The 19,496-nt window shown below is 39.6% G+C and overlaps 1 protein-coding gene across 1 annotated transcript in view; it reads right to left on the reverse strand.

Moving 5' to 3' along the window:
• Positions 1–5,870: 5,870 nt before the first annotated feature.
• The window catches only part of slc27a6 (solute carrier family 27 member 6), a 38,007-nt gene continuing 24,381 nt past the window's right edge, over positions 5,871–19,496 (reverse strand). The window contains exons 8-10 of the mRNA XM_083983766.1: positions 17,802–17,899; positions 16,759–16,889; positions 5,871–9,290 (exon numbers count right to left, since the gene is read on the reverse strand). Coding sequence (XP_083839892.1) covers positions 9,114–9,290; positions 16,759–16,889; positions 17,802–17,899 — 406 coding nt within the window. The 3' untranslated portion in view covers positions 5,871–9,113. The remainder of the gene's footprint in view (positions 9,291–16,758; positions 16,890–17,801; positions 17,900–19,496) is intronic.

Here is a 19,496-nt window from a genome sequence, read left to right on the forward strand (position 1 = left end):
AGACGCATGAATATATTAATTCTAAAAAAAATAATAATAATAATTTTTTCCACTTCTTTCACCACAGCTGCTAATTACCCTCAGCAACTTTAAACTTACTCTAGTTGTGCTTAAGCACACATCAGCTCTCTTCATCTGCATCTTTCTTGTTAATCTAACAGTAGACCGACAATCTGGATCTAATCTGGCAATGGCCTTTAGTGAATGGAGATGGTCATTGACTTTCAGAGGTCTAGGTACAGCCTTCACCCAATCAACATGAGTGCAGGACACTGAGACAGTCCACAGTTATAAATACCTGGGTGTTCACCTTGACAGTAAACTGGCTGGTCCTGAACAGACACCATCTACTGGAAAGACAGAGTGGTGACATGCTGCTCATGTTTAAACAGTCAGTGGAGGTCAGTGAACATGTCAAGGAGACTGAGACTGTGATGGACAGGAGTCTGGACTCACTCTGTCTGGACTGTTGTTGACAGACACAAGATGATGAACACCAGATCGGCACCAGCTGCTACAAGCATCACCATTAGTCCAATTATTAGTCTTATTACATTAAATGTTTATTTCATCATGTATGTTATTGTTAGCGTTATTATCATCTTATCATTCCTATTTTCCTCTGCTGAAGCTAGCATGCTAACCAGCTAGCCCCGGCCCCAGTGGACCTGTCATCACGTTGTAATACTGAGTCACAGTAGAGTAGCATGCAGATCACATAGATATCATGACCTCCTGTATGGTAAACACAACAATGACTGAAGCTCTTGGTGAGACTGGTATACTATAAACAGCTGGCAATGCAGAACTTACAAACAGCTCCTTTTAGCAAAAGTTGGAAATATTCAAGTTTTTTGTGTCTGGCTCAGCTTGGTCTGAGGTGAAGAATGGAAGGAACTGGTTTATAGTCTGGATGAGAGAACCTGGACCGAGGCTCTGACTCACAATGTGATGTGGCTCTGCTCCGTTAGTGTTGTTTAATTGTTTTAGCATCAAGATAAATCAGTGTCTGATAGTGAAAAGGTCAGATGGAGATGATGAGCTTTGTGTGGATGCCATGAGAAGCCACAGTAGCAATAGCCTATATTTAATCCCTGAGATCATGACATAATTGTCTGATGATTTATTCTGACTAATGTTTAGGCTATTATATTGATTTTTCCCCCATTGAACATTCTCCTCTTATGTGGATGATAGTTTTTTTTTGTTTTGTTTGTTTTTTTAAATGAAACGATTCTTACAAATAAAGCTGCAGTGAGGTCTCTCCATTTAGAGATTGTGTGTGTTGATTTGGAATAAGTCATAAAACTGCAGCGGCGGAAACATAAGGCGCAAGTTCTGTAAATTTTTTTTTTTTTAATTTTGTTTATTTTGCTATTTGACACCATCAGCTCAAGTCTGATACTGCAGCAGCTATCTGCTATCTCTATCTGCACATGCTGACATGATGCTTACTGTATATCATCATGATGTTTTAATAGAAAATGAAAGAAGACAAGAAAACTGACCTCAGAATTCAAAACTGACTGCAGCTACAGCTGGTTTCTCATTCCACAGCTCTTTGACAATAATACAATATTGTGTTTTGTTTTGTTTTTGTAAATATATACTAAATATTTTTTTAGTATATGGAGGATCCCATTGACTTTTATTACTGCTCCCAGTTTGAACTTCCTGTGTACTGGTGTAAATGCGTCATTTCTGCTGCTTGTGATCATCTTTCGGCAAATATTGGTTTAGTTTTATGATGTAATATTTTACAGTGTGAAAAAGCAACAGAGCTCAGAGTCTGACAAACACAGTTTAGATCAATCAATCCTTGTCTCCCCTGTCCAGCTCGGCCATCCCACTGCTTTAACAGTTTTATTATGTGTTTGAAGTAATTTGATTCAGCAACATAATTTGCCTAATTGCTAGTGACACTATCACACACAACTGACAGGATGGATCTCTGTGTGCTATACAGATGTTCAATGGAGGCATTGTGGGGTTTCCAGGAGCAATGCCAGTGATTAATCATTTATCATTTATTAATTCATTCAGTGGGTCAAATATCTATCATCCAACAACACAAAAGACTCTCAGAAAACTCTCTAGTTTGCGGCACTACCTGATTTTACTGTTTAATGAGGTGGAGTTACACCCGTTTTCTGACCAATCACAAAACAAACACGCCTCCTCAGTTGGCTGTGTGGCTGTCTGTTCTCACTGGGGAAACCTGTTCCATGTTTATTCAGTGATGTTACAGGTTATTACGCCCAAAGACCCACTGGGTGGAGACAGTGTTATACTGTTAAACATATCCATTAGGTGGATTTGATGGTGTTCTCTGATAAGGCCGTCGCTATCGTTTGATTGCGCTGTTAGGTGAATAGTGACAAATGTCAGTAGAAGCTCTGCAGTGTTAAAAGAAGTCATTATAGTGATGAATTAGTGGAGTTGGTGTTTACTTTTGCTGATTACTGCTGTGAACATGGGTCACACCAGTGCTTAGAAAAAAAGGTTTCACATTGTTTTATAGGTTGTGAAAAATACACTGACTATTGATGGTTACAAAACTGTCCTTTCAATCCTGCGTGCTGTTATTAAGGCAGTTACTCTTAGATTACCTGCAAAACTTAGTTTTAGCTTTAGAGGCCTACACAGTCATTAGGCTACATCACCCTCCACTGAATGTTTAATCAGCTGCAATAAACTACATTTCAGTATTTCATGTCTAGTCATATTTCTGTGGTTATTTTGGCAAAGTTTAATACATTACAATTCAGAGACAGTAGTAATATTGCAATGTAACTAATCACTTTCAAATGACAGTAACTAATAATATGTAATGTATTTGGATGTAACTTGCCCAACACTGGTTACAAGTCTGCCTAGTATGAAGTAATGAAACTATTGTTACCAGGTCTCAGTGTACTGTATGAGATGTTGGCTTCACTTCTGATAGAGCTCAGTTACAAGACTTTGCTAAACTGATCTGAATGGTAAAGAAGATGTTAAGTTACACCGGACCTCACAAGTGTTCATACACCAATCAGACATAACATCATGACCACCTGCCTAATATGGTGTTGGTCCCTTTTGCTACCAAACAGGGGCGTTTCCAGACACTCTGGAGGCCCCAGGAAAGAGCCCCCTTCCTCTTCCAAATACAGATTAGTAACAGTATGGACAGAACCAGCTGATCTACTGACAGCAGCAGAATTGTTGTTGGATTAATGTCAGCAATCGATAACAAATACATCATTCAACTGCTAATAGGAGAAATTAACATCGCCGTTGGCAGCACTTAGAAGTTATCATATGTAGTTACGCAGTGCATACAATAACACTGTTCATTCTTTGCACAGTGTTTTGTGTACACAGCCATTGGCAACATCATGTTGTCATTGATATGGACCAATGTCAGCCGTCTTGTGGGGGGCCCCCTTCCAGCTCGGGGCCTTAGAGGAAGTTGCCTGCCTTGTTACGATGCCTCTATACACAACTACTGTAACTGCGCTGCACTGTGTGTTCTGACAGCTTTCTATCAGAAGCAGCATGAACTTGTTCAGCAGTTTGAGCAACAGTAGCTGGTCTGTTGGATGGGAGCACACGGGCCATGCAGCCTTCTCTCCCAACAGTACGTGTATCAATGAGCCTGTGGCCGCATCACCACTCTTCCTTCCTTGGACCATAGATCTTGACCACTGCAGACCGGGAACAGCCCACAAGAGCTGACATGACAGACCCAGGGTTAATAGAGTTGACTAAAACTAAAACTTTTATTATTATTAAATTATTTAGTGAACTGAAAAAAAAATAAATAATAATAATAATTAGAAAACTACAATGAACAATGCAAAACTAACTAAAACTAAACTGAATGTCAGATAACATCAGCTTAGTTGTAGTTTTCTTAGAGATGCTAAAGTTGCAGGAAGAAAACGCCACAGTGTAGATAAGAGTGAATGGAACATGGTGAGGACTGATGGGAACATTTATTGGATGCAACTAAAAGGGAAACAAACCACATGGAACAGATTGTTCTCATTAATAACCTTTATCTGGCATCACTTCTATGAGATCTCTACACACTCAGGTTATCTGCTCAGGTGTGTGATGTTTCTACAAACCCCTCACTGTGTAAACCAGCCTGTTCATGCACAATTGAAGCAAAGCAAGCATAGCAACCAAACACCACCGCAGTGTAGTATATCCAACACACCATAAAGCCCCCCCCCCCCCCCCAAGGGAAGTTATTATTGCCACTTCCTGCTGTGCTGAGCTCGGTGTTTCCTCATGGGGACGGGGGTCTGGAGGTAAACATGGAGGATGTTCTGCATCATCTGACTGAACCATAGTGAGGAGAGGCTGCAGCAGGAAGTGGCTCTGTGACCATCACAGAATATCTTAGGAAGGATGGCTAAAACTTTAAAATAAAAGTCTCATTTAAACACATCTCAGACTGATTCAATAGACTGATTGGATTATGAGAATTGATATTACTCCGGATAGACTGAATAAGATGATATCAATATTCCTGATATCTGTATTAAATGCAACGTCGAAATGGGCACCTTATTCATTGTCTGTGGGGACTGTCCTGAGATACGAAAGTTCTGAAATGAAGTTATAAAATGCATTTCTCAGATGACCTTGAATCCAGTACCCGACTGTCCTATACTTTGTATTCTTAATTTGTATCCAAAGGACTGTATGCTAAACAGCAAGAGAAGAAAATGACTGACTTATGTTTAGTACAAGCTTAGATGCTTGATTTCTCTTTGCTGGAAAGATGTCAAGATCCCTTCGGTTGGTCGCTGGCTGAAAGAACTATCAACATCAGTTACTGTAAAGCAGAAGTAAGCGATCCGGTCGTTTGGGCTAATGCTGCGTTCCAGGCAGGCTTTTGAAACCATAAGTTACAGCTTCAAGTCACGACTTACGACTTTGTAGCGTTCCAGGCAACCCACTCGTGTTTTTCAGACCTGAAAGTGCACTATAACGGCCACTCGTAACTTCCTACCCGTGAATTCGTACCAGATCGAACTGGTACGACTTCACAGGTCGGAAAAACATGAGTTACGGGTTGCCTTGAACGCACCATAACTTCTTGTCAGCCGACGGAGTTAGCAACCCCCGCCCTCGTCATGGATCTATTGGTCCTCGTCCCTACGTCACCAAATTCACGCGCATCCCTTGGCTGCACACACAGCCCTTCATGCCGTTCTCTCTCCTCATTGGATAAAACTTGTAGGATACAAGAAAAGTTTTCTCCTCGGCTCAGAGCAGAGCAGAGTGACTGACAGACCCGTGTTTCGGTCCAAACACTCTATGTAAGTGATTGCTGTCGGAAGATATAACTATTTAAGACCTATATTAACACAAAAATATCGCTTACTTCTGCTTTAACATACACAATGAAAAAGAAATCAGCCAAATTCAAAGAGATCTGGAATCCCTTCGTTGCATTCTTGAAGAACGGCGAAGTTGAAGAAGCTCTGGTAAGTTGAAGGTGGTGTGTCCCTAACTGTCAATACCTTAACCATGTGATGCTAAGCTGTGGATGATTACTTAATGTCTATACCCAGTTTTGCGTTTTGTTTTGTTCTTTAACTATTAACTATTTATTTTTCCTTTGGGGTGGGGGAGTGGATTATTTTATATTGACTGTTATATGCCTTGTTAAATGTATTAAAATGCATTTTTGTAAACTTTTAAACTCAATAAATACATGTCTATAAAAAAGTCTCATTTAAATAAACCACAAACATCCTTTAACTTGTAATTAGTTCATCTTCATATCTGGATCACAAATAAATACAGTTCTTAACCCTCTGAATATTCATCTTTACAACTACAGCTCAGGCAATAACAACACTTCACTATTTCATTGACAACAGTTTAATGTATTTTCCTGCTACAACATTTCCATGGGAGCTCTAATCTGAGGTACGGCTTCATGACTGAAATGAGTCGTGTACATACACAAGCAGAACTTAATGAGGTTTAAGTCCCAGCTCTGCCCTGATCCTATGATGGATGTGAGGATGCAAATAAAAACAGTGTTTAACTGTGAACAGAGGTCTGACCTGTTAGTGTCTGTGAAGAACTTTAGCAGCACACATTAGAATTCAGTTGAGAAAAAGGAAACAAAAAAAGAAAAGAAAAGAAAACAGGAGATCATTTCACAGCATTAAAAACACAAACAGGACAAACATGCTATGACTAAACATCCGGGCACTTCTGGGCTTCCATACTCAAACTCTCTCATAGTTACGACACTATTTCATTACACTGTTTCATAAATAAATACCGGTAATATGAACTGACTGTGATTGGTCAGCGCGATCAGTGGGTTCATTTGTTGAATGATGTATTAAAACCTGGCCTGAGAAAAATCTGTCAGAAGTGAAAATCTGTGGATACATTTATAGACATTTTAATTTCAATTTGACAGATCAGCAAAAATAAAAACAAAACTTTTTTTTGTTAACTTTTCTGTATAGATTCACTTAAGGCACTTTAATGGAATTTCAAGGGAACAATGAATGGACGATTTAATGTAGTGCAATATACTGAGGTATAAGGATGATTGTCTGTGCAGTTTAAGGGACATTAAAATTATTTTTAAAAATCGTCAAAATTGACTTAACATCATGACTTTCATGATATTTGGTCATCTTCAGAAGTTTAATTTCTTCATATATTATCCTTCACTTTTGAATTTACACTTCGAGTATAAAGTAGAGGATGGTTTTCATGTTTGGTCAGGATCAACACTGTGAATGTTATGTACTGGGTAATATATTTGCAGACAGGTGACAAATTAAAGAGCAAACCAACATAAAATGTCTTAGTAAGGAGTCTCTGAACTCTGTCTGTGAAGGTCACAGTGTGAGATTCACATCAGCCTGTACCAGGAGATCAGCTGTATGTCATCACTTGGTCCTCAAGTCTCTGCTTCTTTGATTGATTGGGTTTTTCGTTTGATGGCTGAGATACCGTCAAATCCATCAGTATATACCCCAGTCCTGAGTCCTGATGATGACGTTAAATATCATCACAGTAAACATGAAACTGATCTTGTCACCAGTCCACCATCCATCCTGTGAGAGGAAGAGCTCAGAGCTAGACACACTACAAGCTCAAGTTGGGTGGAGGTGATGTTGTAGTCATGTGACTGTGGTGTAGGTTGGTTATAGAAGGGGTGCCCACTGTGATCGACCGGCAGATCGCAAAGGTACAGTAGTGTGAGTAGATCATGTGACATTCAAAATTCTTTTTTTTTTTTTAGATTTTAGTCTATCATCTACCATTGCTACTTAGGACGAAGCAGTTTCGAAAATGGATGAATGAATCTTTCCTCCCTATGGCGTTTACCACTTGATTGATACAGGACGGCCAATCTGAGATCAGATCATATCACCGCAGTTCTTAAGACCTTACATTGTCTCCCAGTCAGCTACAGAATAGATTTTAAAGTTCTGCTCCTGGTTTACAAATCACTGAATGGTCTAGGTCCAGAATACATGAATGACATGTTAGTAGAGTATAAACCCAGTAGAGCTCTGAGATCTACTGACTCAGGTCAGATAGTGGAGCTCAGAGTTCAGACCAGACATGGTGAAGCAGCATTTAGCTGTTATGCTGCACACAACTGGAACAAACTACCAGCAGATCTGAGATCAGCCCCAACTCTAAGCACTTTTAAATCCAGGTTAAAGGTTTTTTATTCTTCTTTGCTCCTGCTTTTAACTCTATGTTTAATGTTGACATTTTTTTTTTTACATTACAACATTAATTTTTAAAAATGTGTTTGTTTTTATGCTGTTTTATGCTATTCTTTTTAAATGTGTTGTCTTTATGTAAAGCACATTGAGTTGCCTTGGTATGAAATGTGCTATATGAATAAAGATGCCTTGCCTTGACTAGCTACCAGCAGCTACTGTCTGGACAGTGCAGCCCTGGCTGACTCCATTCAGTACAAGTCATGAGAGTAAGGTCGTGACCATAAATGTATTCAATGTTCCAATTACTCCTGTCACCTATAGCATGCTGTCAATTCTTATGTGCAATACCAAGGGTTATATAACTGAGTATCAGTTATATTGTGTTATATAATGCACATATGTGTACATACCATGCTGTTCTATCTGTGGGCTTTATGTATAATAAATACATATATATTAAGCATTTTTTAATGTGGGTAGATCATTTACACCAGATTAATTTAAAAGTAGCTCATAAACTGAGAAAGTGTGGGCACCCCTGATTCATAGCTGAACATTAGCTTTTTACCTCTGCTGACTGTGTTCAGGCTTCAACCATTACAGAGAAGTTTCATTATGAACCGAAGCTGTCAGCATCATTTGCAGTAGATTATTTTCTGTTATAATTCAAAACACAATACAAAAATCTCATTTACTTTTAGTGGAGGGAAGCAGGGTGACTTACAGGTTGGACTACAAGAACACACCATCCCATCAGTGACCACACCGCCCTGCAGATGAGGGCGTAGTCATCCTCATGTTGCAGCTTAGTCCTTTAATTTCTCACCTGTCTGTGTATGAAATACAATGCCTTGCATGAGTATTCATACACCATGCGCCTTATTGTGAAGAGGAAGGAAAATGATACATAGTGTGCAAGATTTTTTTTACAAATCAAAGACCAAAATTGAACTTTTTGGTCTGAGTATTGACTCAGGGGGCTGAATACATACGCACACCACACTTCTTAGATTTTTATTTGTAAAAATCTTGAACACCACATGTCAATTTCCTTCCACTTCACAATTATGCGCTACTTTATGTTGGTCAATCACATTAAATCCCAATAAAATACATTTAGGTTTATGGGTCTAACGTGACATATGTAAAAAGTTAAAGCGGTATGAATACTTTCACAAGGCGCTGTATCATCTCACAATAATAGCTCATGGGGACATTACTGTTCCTGTGTATACGGTCAACTAACGTGACTAAGTGTTTTCATTCAGACCTCCACACCTCTTGGTTCCACCTGACTTCAGGCTCGTGGCTTCATTATATACAACACGCTGCAATAAGCAGAGCTCATTCCCATCCTTCTTTGTGCACCGTTTCTCATCATACCCAGACCAGTCAGGTCTATAGCTTGCGCTCTCCAGCGAGGATGCTCTGGTAGATACTGTCCGTCAGAGGGATGTAGTCCCTCTGCTGGTAGTCCAACACATAGAGGGGCTCAGAGATGGTTGAGGGGTTGAAGCCGCTCTGCACCAGCTTGAACTTCTGCTGCTTGAAAGTGCTCGTCATTTCCATGATCTCCTGAGGGGAACAGACAACAGACGCCATGACGTTAGTAAAACAAGCTCTGTAATGGACTGACCGCCTGTGGTTGGGATTTGAGTGAGCAATCTGAAAAACACTGGTGATCCACATCAGACAATATAACTACACAGAGGCCAAGCAGCACCTCCCACACACCACTGTTTAGTTTAATGGAGCTGAAAACAGACGTCCAGCTGTCACTCCAGGTTTGCATGTAATCATTTAGTGCACAATCAAACTGAGAGAGCAAACAAACACAGGATGTGGCCCTGCAGCAAAGTGGCCAGCTTAAGATATCCTGGTCTAAGTGATGGAGCTTCATATTGAAAAAAAATTCCAAAGATATCAGTTATTAAACATTTTGTTTTCAAATATCATTTGGTTTGACACCATTTTAACAACATAATTACGTTTTTTATTTTCTATTTTTTTTTAAGTAAAGCAGAGATTATAGATGTTGCTATTAATTTTGTCATCATGTCACCAGTCTTCGTCATCAAACCAAAGTGGAATAAAAACAATTAAAAAACTTGCCTCTCATCCATCTCCATACTCCTATACTTGAATACCCAATCTTATTAGAATTAGAAAGAAATGACAATTAAATAAATAAGTAAAATAAAAATAAAAGCTTGCTGCATACATGTAGAACTGCACTGCAAAAACTCAAAATCTTACCAAGAATATTTGTCTTATTTCTAGTCAAAATGTCATTTCTAATCTAGTCTTCTAGTATTTACTTATTTCAAGCATATTTTCACTTGAAATAATCTGATAGTGGGGCAACTTGCTTTCACTGGCAGATTTTTCAACTTATTCCAAAAGTAAAAATCTGTTTGAAACAAGTGAAAATGATCTAAAAACAAGTTGGTTTTTAAAGGTGATGAGTCTTATTTTAAGTGGAAAGAGATTAGTTTTGACTAGAAATGAGACATTTTGACAAGAAATAAGGAAAATATTCTTGGAAAGATTTTGAGTTTTTGCAGTGTGACTGAGAAGAATCTAAAAACAAAGAAAGAAGCAGAAGCAGTGGAGTGGAGCCAAACACAAAGGGGAGTCACTATGTTGAGTTTCCTTTATTATCCTGTCTACAGCTTATTACTAAGGTTTTATACTCTTTTTTAGAACTCAATGCATAAATTCAACAACATTTTACTACTTTGCCTACATGATCTTGCAACACTTCTGCAGCCCACTAGGAGGCTCCACCCCACAGGCTGTGAGCCACTGAGCAAACAGATGAATATGACCTGGGATCAGTGGCACCTCAGTCATCGTATCAGAGAATGATGCGTCTAGTCGGGGAGCCACAGGCTCAAAAGCTCAAGGAAATGGGTTGAACCTGACATCGTCCGTTATACTTTTTATTTGTGTTTTTTCTGTTAACTTTGACACTAAGGAACAATAATTGAGGGGTCTGCTCTGCCGGAAATATCGCGAAAAAAAATTGTGGCCATTTCACTGTATGCACCCTTTATTTTTCGACAGGAAATTGTAAAAAATGATTTTTTTCTTCAAATCCTCAGTGGGCTGGGTAGGCTGTCAATGAATGCATTTCAGATACACAGAACACATGTGGTGACAACATCCACTGAAAAAATAACTCTTAAAACACATTTCTACATGATTTTGTATCAATTTTATGGAAAAAAAATTAGGCGTTTTCTCACTTTTTCCCAATATTTTCATCTTTACTTCATTGGCAATCAACTATGGGTCCAGGTTATGACATCAGTCAATGTGTCATCATTTTCAGCAAACAGTATACTCATTCCAGTGAAAAAATTATAAAAATCCAACCAAAATCATTGGTTCTATGATAATTTCACTACTAGCTGGCGATCAACAGGCTCAGAACCTCAATGGAATTTTAGGCTAGGCCTACTCTCGAAATTCCAAAAGACATACTGGATGTTTAGCATCATGGTACACTCACAAACACCAGCTTAGTATTTGAATGAGTTTGAAACAACCAACAGTTACCAGTGTTTCTAGTTTAGCTGTTAGTTGAAATTCAACTCCCGTGGGAAACCCCCTAAAAAAAGTAGTTGGGGTACCTGTAACCAGACTTTCAAAAATTCCGAAATTTTTAATTTGGCCTTAAGTAAGTTGTGAGGGGTCAAACTAGGGGTTTTTCACGATTCTGAGTTGATTGCAAGCATTAGCTTTTCATCCAAAACACTCCTTGGTGTAAAAAAAAAACAAAAAAACAGCCACACCCACTTTTCCTGTTCATCGGAAAGGAACAACCCCCTCCCCCCACCAATAGAATGTATTAGAAGTTATTCCTTAGCATGGCACAGGTTGTCTGTCACATATCACTACTAAATACTCAATATAATATAACTTATATTCTACCCTTTTTTCTTTGTAGGACATTATACAGACCCTCCAGGATTTTGCAATGTCGCAAAATTTATTAAAAAATTTCAGTAGGCTAAATGTAATTTATTACATGGATCGGTAGCAAGTGAATGAAAGAGAAAAGACACTGGACATGCACCGGATTTCACATACCAGCAAAAACTGAAACAAGTTTGCTAGAAATGAAGAGAGGACACAAAAAACACATAGTGCTGTCAGGTACAGGTTGTTGTGGGGTGTATACATCTTTGCATCAACTTTGCATCAACTAATAGAGTGCTAAAGATTTTGTAATCTAAGTAATGTTATTAACCTTACTTTAATGTTATGAGTTAAAAACTCATAACATGTGTGCTGATGTATGTGGAGCACTGTACAGATATCTCCAGGACCCTCAACCTCAACCCTCAAGCTTGTGTTTGTCCTGTTTGTCGCCTCCTTCTACGATTTTCCACAAGTTGCCACACGAGTTTACCCGAGCCAGGAAAACAAATTTGATTGGTCGTTATTGAGCGGGAGGGATATTCAATGTTTGGGGCGAGACCAAGCTCGGTGTGTGTGTGTTGTCTCAGACGTTTGATTGACGGATAATGGATCCAATATCAGTGGCTGATGAATCGTGAGCAGCGTGACGCATAACCCGTGCGCCTGCATTATCCAATGCTGAAAAAAACTACCCCACTTTCATCCCAGATTTTCTCGAAAATAGAATTTTGCACAAAGTTTGGGCTACATCGTCTGATAGATGAGTTATTACATTAATGTTAAGACCCACAGTGGCCTCAAATTAATTTTTTCTTTTCTGTACAGCTTTAAGGCCTATTTTGTGACTTAGAAATGGGACACCCCTTAAATGCTGATACCCCTAAAATAAGAAAATAAATGTTATGTAACAATGAGGTAAATACTCCATAAAATGGCCCTAGACTTAGATAATACAATGGTTTTCGTAAAATTCATATCTCTATTAACAAAGAAAATACTGCATTCTGGATAGCCCTTGCTCCCAAGGGTGGTGTCGGAAAATCTCAATATTGAGGGCTATACAGCCCTTAAACTTGCACTTAATTTTTCTGAGAATCAGGACAGCACTAGCACTAGCAGGGGCGCACATTTTTGAGATTGAGGGTTAAGATTGAGGGTATAGGAATAGATTTAGTGATGAGGAAAGTCACTGTCAGCTACACATCTGTCAGCAGGTCAGCTCCATGCAGGCCACTGCACAAACTTTATTTTGTAATGTAAACAGTGACATGCCAGGTAGAAGAACTGTAAAACACCTGGGGCTGGCAATCCAGTAAAGAGCAACATTGACTCCTGACATATGAGCAGCACACATGTCCAGAACAGGAATATGATTTTGAAAAGCTAGCATACAATCTTCTCAATAGAAATAAAATATGAATATATTGAATGAAAATAATATTAACTACGTTCTTTCATTAATGATGCCTTCAAGCAAAATGAGAATATCAGATATGATAAAGCTGGTGAAACCTTATTGTGATTCCAGAAAAAGATATTATTATTATTAAAATAAGGTGATGTTAAAATGGTGTTAAAAATAAACAACAATAACACAGATGCACCGTGCCGTGTCACAGCCTCTCGCCGCAGAATGTGATGGTCTCTCGGCCAAAGCAGGTCGGGAACACCGGTCCCACCGGTGGTCGCGGTCCTTCTGTGGTACGGGTCGGTGGTGCCGGCCTGCTTTGGCCGAGAGACCATCACATTTTACCGCGGGAGGACACGGTGTTGCTCGAGATGAAGACCGGGCAGGACTGTCGGCTGAGAGCTTCCTGTTTCGGCTCCGAGCTGCTGGAGCAGTGGCGTGCACAAGGGCAGGGGCGAAAAGGAAAAAAAAGGGCACATAATAGCGCGTCCTCACCACTGAAGAAGGCACTTTAGCAGACGTTTTGGCTCCTAGAGGGCACTTTAGCACACGTTTTGCCCCCTATGAGGGCACTTTAACACACGTTTTGGCTCCCATGAGGGCACTTTAGCACGCGTTTTGGCTCCCATGAGGGCACTTTAGCACGCATTTTGGCTCCCAAGAGGGCACTTCAGCACACGTTTTGGCTCCTAGAGGGCACTTTCGCACATGTTTTGGCTCCTAGAGGGCACTTAAGTGTGCGTTTTTGGCTCCCAAGAGGGCACTTTAGCACATGTTTTGGCTCCTAGAGGGCACTTTAGCACATGTTTTGGCTGCCATAAGGGCACTTTAGCACGCGTTTTGGCTCCTAGAGGGTACTTGAGCACACGTTTTGGCTGCCATGAGGGCACTTAAGTGTGCGTTTTGGCTCCTAGAGGGCACTTAAGTGTGCGTTTTTGGCCCCCATGAGGGCACTTTAGCATGTTTTGACCCCCATGAGGGCACTTTAGCACATGCTTTGGCTGCCATAAGGGCACTTTAGCACGCGTTTTGGCTCCTAGAGGGTACTTGAGCACACGTTTTGGCTGCCATGAGGGCACTTAAACACGCGTTTTGGCTCCTAGAGGGCACTTAAGTGTGCATTTTTGGCTCCCAAGAGGGCACTTTAGCACACGTTTTGGCTCCTAGAGGGCACTTAAGCACGCGTTTTGGCTCCTAGAGGGCACTTAAGCACACGTTTTGGCTCCTAGAGGGCACTTCAGTGTGCGTTTTTGGCTCCCAAGAGGGCACTTTAGCACACGTTTTGGCTCCTAGTGGGCACTTTAGCACATGTTTTAGCTGCCATGAGGGCACTTTAGCACGCGTTTTGGCTCCTAGAGGGTACTTGAGCACACGTTTTGGCTCCTAGTGGGCACTTTAGCACATGTTTTGGCTGCCATGAGCGCACTTGAGAACGCGTTTTGTCTCCTAGAGGGCACGTAAAATTAGTTTTTTGGCACACAACACATGGGAACAAAAAACGTAAAATTACGTGGTTGGCACTCAATGAGTTAAATGTTTGGAAGGAACCTGTACCTGTGTCAACTAACGATTAAGCTAAGTTGACAATAGGTTTCTTATTAAAGCAGAAGTAAGTGATATATTTGTGTTAATATAAGTCTTAAATAGTTAAATCTTCCGACAGCAATCACTTACATAGAGTGTTTGGACTGAAACACGGGTCTGTCAGTCCCTCTGCTCTGCTCTGAGCCGAGGAGAAAACATTTATCATATCCTACAGTTTTTATCCAATGAGGAGAGAGAACGGCATGCAGGGCTGTGTGTGCAGCCAAGGGACGCCGTGAATGTGGTGACGTAGGGACGAGGACTGTTATGGTGCGTTCAAGGCAGCTCGTAACTCGTGTTTTTCCGACCTGTGAAGTCGTACCAGTTCGATCTGGTACGACTTCACGGGTCAGAAGTTACGAGTGGCCGTTATAGTGACTTTCACAGGTAAAACAGGTCGGAAAAACACGAGTGGGTTGCCTGGAACGCTACAAAGTCGTAAGTTGTGACTTGAAGCTGTAATTTACGGTTTCAAAAACCTGCCTGGAACGCAGCATTGGCCAAAACGACCGGACCACTCACTTCTGCTTTAATGTAGTGGCATGAAAAACATCAAGTTCTTCAAAAAAGATGTAGATAATATTAATGTATCAGACGTAAAAAGTTGTATATTGTCAACCAACTAACTACCACTAAGCAACATTTAGGCCTATTTACCATGGCAAATAATAAAAAAAGAAACCAATAAAGCAACTTTTTAATTACCCAGCAGTGAGATGTGTGTGTGCATTTCAGCTTTTACTGGTATGTGAAATCTGGTGTGCACCCAGTGTTTTTTTCTCTCTCACACTCCCAATCCGCATAATAGCTTAATATATGAAAACAATAATTAAAAATTATTATTAATTCAAAAAAAAAATCACATAGCTATTGACAACATCACATCATTAATTCCTGTGACCATAACTAGCCACAGTGGTCTATGATAGCAAATTTAAAGAGAGGTTGTGGTGATAAATTGCGTGGCGGAAGAGAATACATGAGGACTGGTTGAATTTGCGTTAATAGTTGCAATTAAAACATTGTAAAATCCTGGAGGGTCCTACCAAGAAAAAGGGGTAGAATGTAAGTTATATTATATTGAGTATATGTGACATTAAAGACAACCTGTGCCATGCTAAGGAATAACTTCTAATACATTCTATTGGTGGGGGGAGGGGGTTGTTCCTTTCCGATGAACAGGAAAAGTGGGTGTGGCTGTTTTTTGTTTTTTTTTTACACCAAGGAGTGTTTTGGATGAAAAGCTAATGCTTGCAATCAACTCAGAATCGTGAAAAACCCCTAGTTTGACCCCTCACAACTTACTTAAGGCCAAATTAAAAATTTCTGAATTTTTGAAGTCTGGTTACAGGTACCCCAACTACTTTTTTTAGGGGGTTTCCCACGGGAGTTGAATTTCAACTAACAGCTAAACTAGAAACACTGGTAACTGTTGGTTGTTTCAAACTCATTCAAATACTAAGTTCGTGTTTGTGAGTGTACCATGATGCTAAACATCCAGTATGTCTTTTGGAATTTCGAGAGTAGGCCTAGCCTAAAATTCCATTGAGGCTATGAGCCTGTTGATCGCCAGCTAGTAGTGAAATTATCATAGAACCAATGATTTTGGTTGGATTTTTATAATTTTTTCACTGGAATGAGTATACTGTTTGCTGAAAATGATGACACATTGACTGATGTCATAACCTGGACCCATAGTTGATTGCCAATGAAGTAAAGATGAAAATATTGGGAAAAAGTGAGAAAACGCCTAATTTTTTTCCATAAAATTGATACAAAATCATGTAGAAATGTGTTTTAAGAGTTATTTTTTCAGTGGATGTTGTCACCACATGTGTTCTGTGTATCTGAAATGCATTCATTGACAGCCTACCCAGCCCACTGAGGATTTGAAGAAAAAAATCATTTTTTACAATTTCCTGTCGAAAAATAAAGGGTGCATACAGTGAAATGGCCACAATTTTTTTTCGCGATATTTCCGGCAGAGCAGACCCCTCAATTATTGTTCCTTAGTGTCAAATTTAACAGAAAAAACACAAGTAAAAAGTATAACGGACGATGTCAGGTTCAACCCATTTTTGAGCCTGTGGCTCCCCGACTAGTCAGTGTGAGCGTGCTGGTTACCTGCAGCCTGATGAACAGAGGGTGGGCGTACGTTGGCAGATCCCTCTTCACGTGTTCAAACATCTTCTTCCCATCAAACGTGAGGCCTGGTCTCACAATCATGGCTGCCATCCCTGCTCTGCCCTCATGCCCTGGACACAGACACAGCTCATACAGACTTACAGGGAAATAACAGTCTTGGTGACAAACCTCTGTTCCCACAGCCCTATGGTCCCACAACCCTATGTTCCCTCATTTCTAAGATTTTTCTCAAAATTAAACTCTAAGTCAAGTATTTTTTATTTTTATACTGCATTTAAAGGGATGATTCAGAGTAATTTCAACCTAGGGTCCTTTGCACCATGACCTCGAGCCAAACGAGCTTGTTTTCCCTTGCTCGAACAGTGGTCGAGTTACCGCTATTAACGCAGGCGCTAACGTTACCAAATGGCTATCTTAAATTACCCCACTAATCATGTCCGGAATTCCTGGTGTACTTACAAACTTTCTAATGCCTTGTTTTATGAGTACTAACACTATTTGTACTACTGTAGAAGTTTGGTAACATTATGGACATTATTAGTGGGCTAATATAACATAGCCGTTTGGTAACGTTAGCGCCTGTGTTAAGCCATTCGGTTAATAGCGGTAACTCGGCCACTGATTGAGCAACGAAAAACTAGCTTCTGGGGGGTGTTTGGCTAGGTCATGGTGCAGGACCCTAGGTTGAAATTACTCTGAACCATCCCTTTAACATGTACTGGGTGCAACCCAAAGCGCATAACTAAAAATAAAATAAACAGAAAAAAAAAAAACATACAGAATCGAAGACACAGACAAACAAACAAACACAAGTCCATGTGAGCCATGCAGTCATGAGTCCTCAGTCACAGTAAGCACAAAGTGTCCCTAGGTTGGGTGTAATTGACTACCAAATTGGGAGAAATGGGGATAAAATCTGATGCAAATTGATGATAAAGGAAATGTGGGAACATAGGGCCTAATTTTGGAAAGAAAAAAAAAAACTTAGAATACACACTGACACAAATACATTTGAAACATACTTGGTATTTCCACTCCATACACGTTGACCTCCTGGATGAAATCCACCAGGCCCAGAGTCTCCGTCACCTCTGTGGTCGCTACGTTTTCACCTTTCCACCTGAAAACAGAGGAAACACCGATTCAAAGTGATCAAGAATTACAATCTGGCTGCTGTACTACAGTTTCAGACTGATTCACTGCATTGATATCACCACTCTGTATTCACTCCCTCACCATGGAGTCACTGGTAACCTACTGATCACCAGGAGCAGACACGTAGTGCTTTTACTGTGGGATATTTTTGATTTAACTACTACTTCAGTACGTTTAAAGACAACTAATGTCCACTACATTTGTAATTATATGTCCTGTTTTGTTGTTTGTTTGTTAGCTTTTGTTTTCTTGCCTAATGCCTGCCATTTTATGTCCTGCCTTGTAATGTCTGATATTGTTTGTGCTAATGTCTTAGCTCTGTGTGCTACTTGCATGTGTTTCTAGCTGTACTTTCCTCTCTTGCTTTCTCTGTCTGCATGTTATGTCTGCTGCCATGAGCTTTCGTTATGCTGTATGTCAGACTTCTTACCTGTTTTACTTGTTATTATGAGCTTTTACTAAGTAGATTGTTATGTAAGTTGTGTTTTGAAAGTACTAAATTGTTGCCCCTTTTTTTGGCTTTTAGGTTGCCTTTAACATCTGGCCAGGGACAACGGATGAAAACTAGCCTTGTTGGCTAACTCTGGCCCACTTACAGTTTTTCTTTTAACTCTTGATTAGTGGTGCACTGTCCCTACGAAATAAACTAATAAATGAAAATGAAATAAATGAAATTTCTACTGTGTGTTGAGGTACTCTTACTTCAAGGTAGCTCTTTGTCATGGAATGAATGATGCTTTATTTTAAAAATGTGACAGAAAGAGAAAAAACTCTGTCAGTCCTGTCACACTCATGTTTGAATTTGAACATTTAGAAATTCATGTTGTGTCATGGCAAAAAACTGTAGTGCTGTGAAAACGTATTTCCCCCTTCCTGATCTCTTACTTTTTTGCGTATTTGTCACACAAATTTTAATATTATACAAAGACAACCAAAGTAAATATAAAAAGCAGTTTTTAAATGATGATTTCATTTATTAAGGCAAAAAAAAGTTATGCTACGGAAGAGCATTAGGGCCAACAATTTCTCTTTTTTTAAGTTTCTGAGATAAAAACTAATAATTTCTGAGAAAAAGGCAGAAATTCTGACTTTTTTCTTAGAAATTCTGACAGTTTTTATCTCATAATCTTAAAAAAAAAAAACTTTGGCCATTGTTGGCCCTAATGCTCTTCCTTACTATCCAAACCTAACTGGCCCTATGTGAAAAAGTCATTGCCCAGTCACTGCCAGACCTGTTGAATCAAGAAATGCAGAAAAGCAGCACATCATGCCACAATCTAAAGAAATTCAAGAACAGATGAAAAAACAAAAACACTGACATCTATCAGTCTGACATCTATCAACTCAAACTCAACTCAAAATGTATTTATATAGCGAATTTAAAAACAACCATAGTTGCCCAAAGTGCTGCACAACATAAATAGAGTCAAGTGCTAGCAATATAGATAAAAACTGCATAAATCATCAACAAAGTGTTACAAAGCCATTTCTACAGCTTTGGGAATCCAGCGAACCATGGTGAGATTCAGTTGTGTTTTTACAACCACTCCTACAGGCTTTGT

Source organism: Trachurus trachurus (assembly GCF_905171665.1).
Source record: "Trachurus trachurus genome assembly, chromosome: 12".
Taxonomy (NCBI): Eukaryota; Metazoa; Chordata; class Actinopteri; order Carangiformes; family Carangidae; genus Trachurus; species Trachurus trachurus.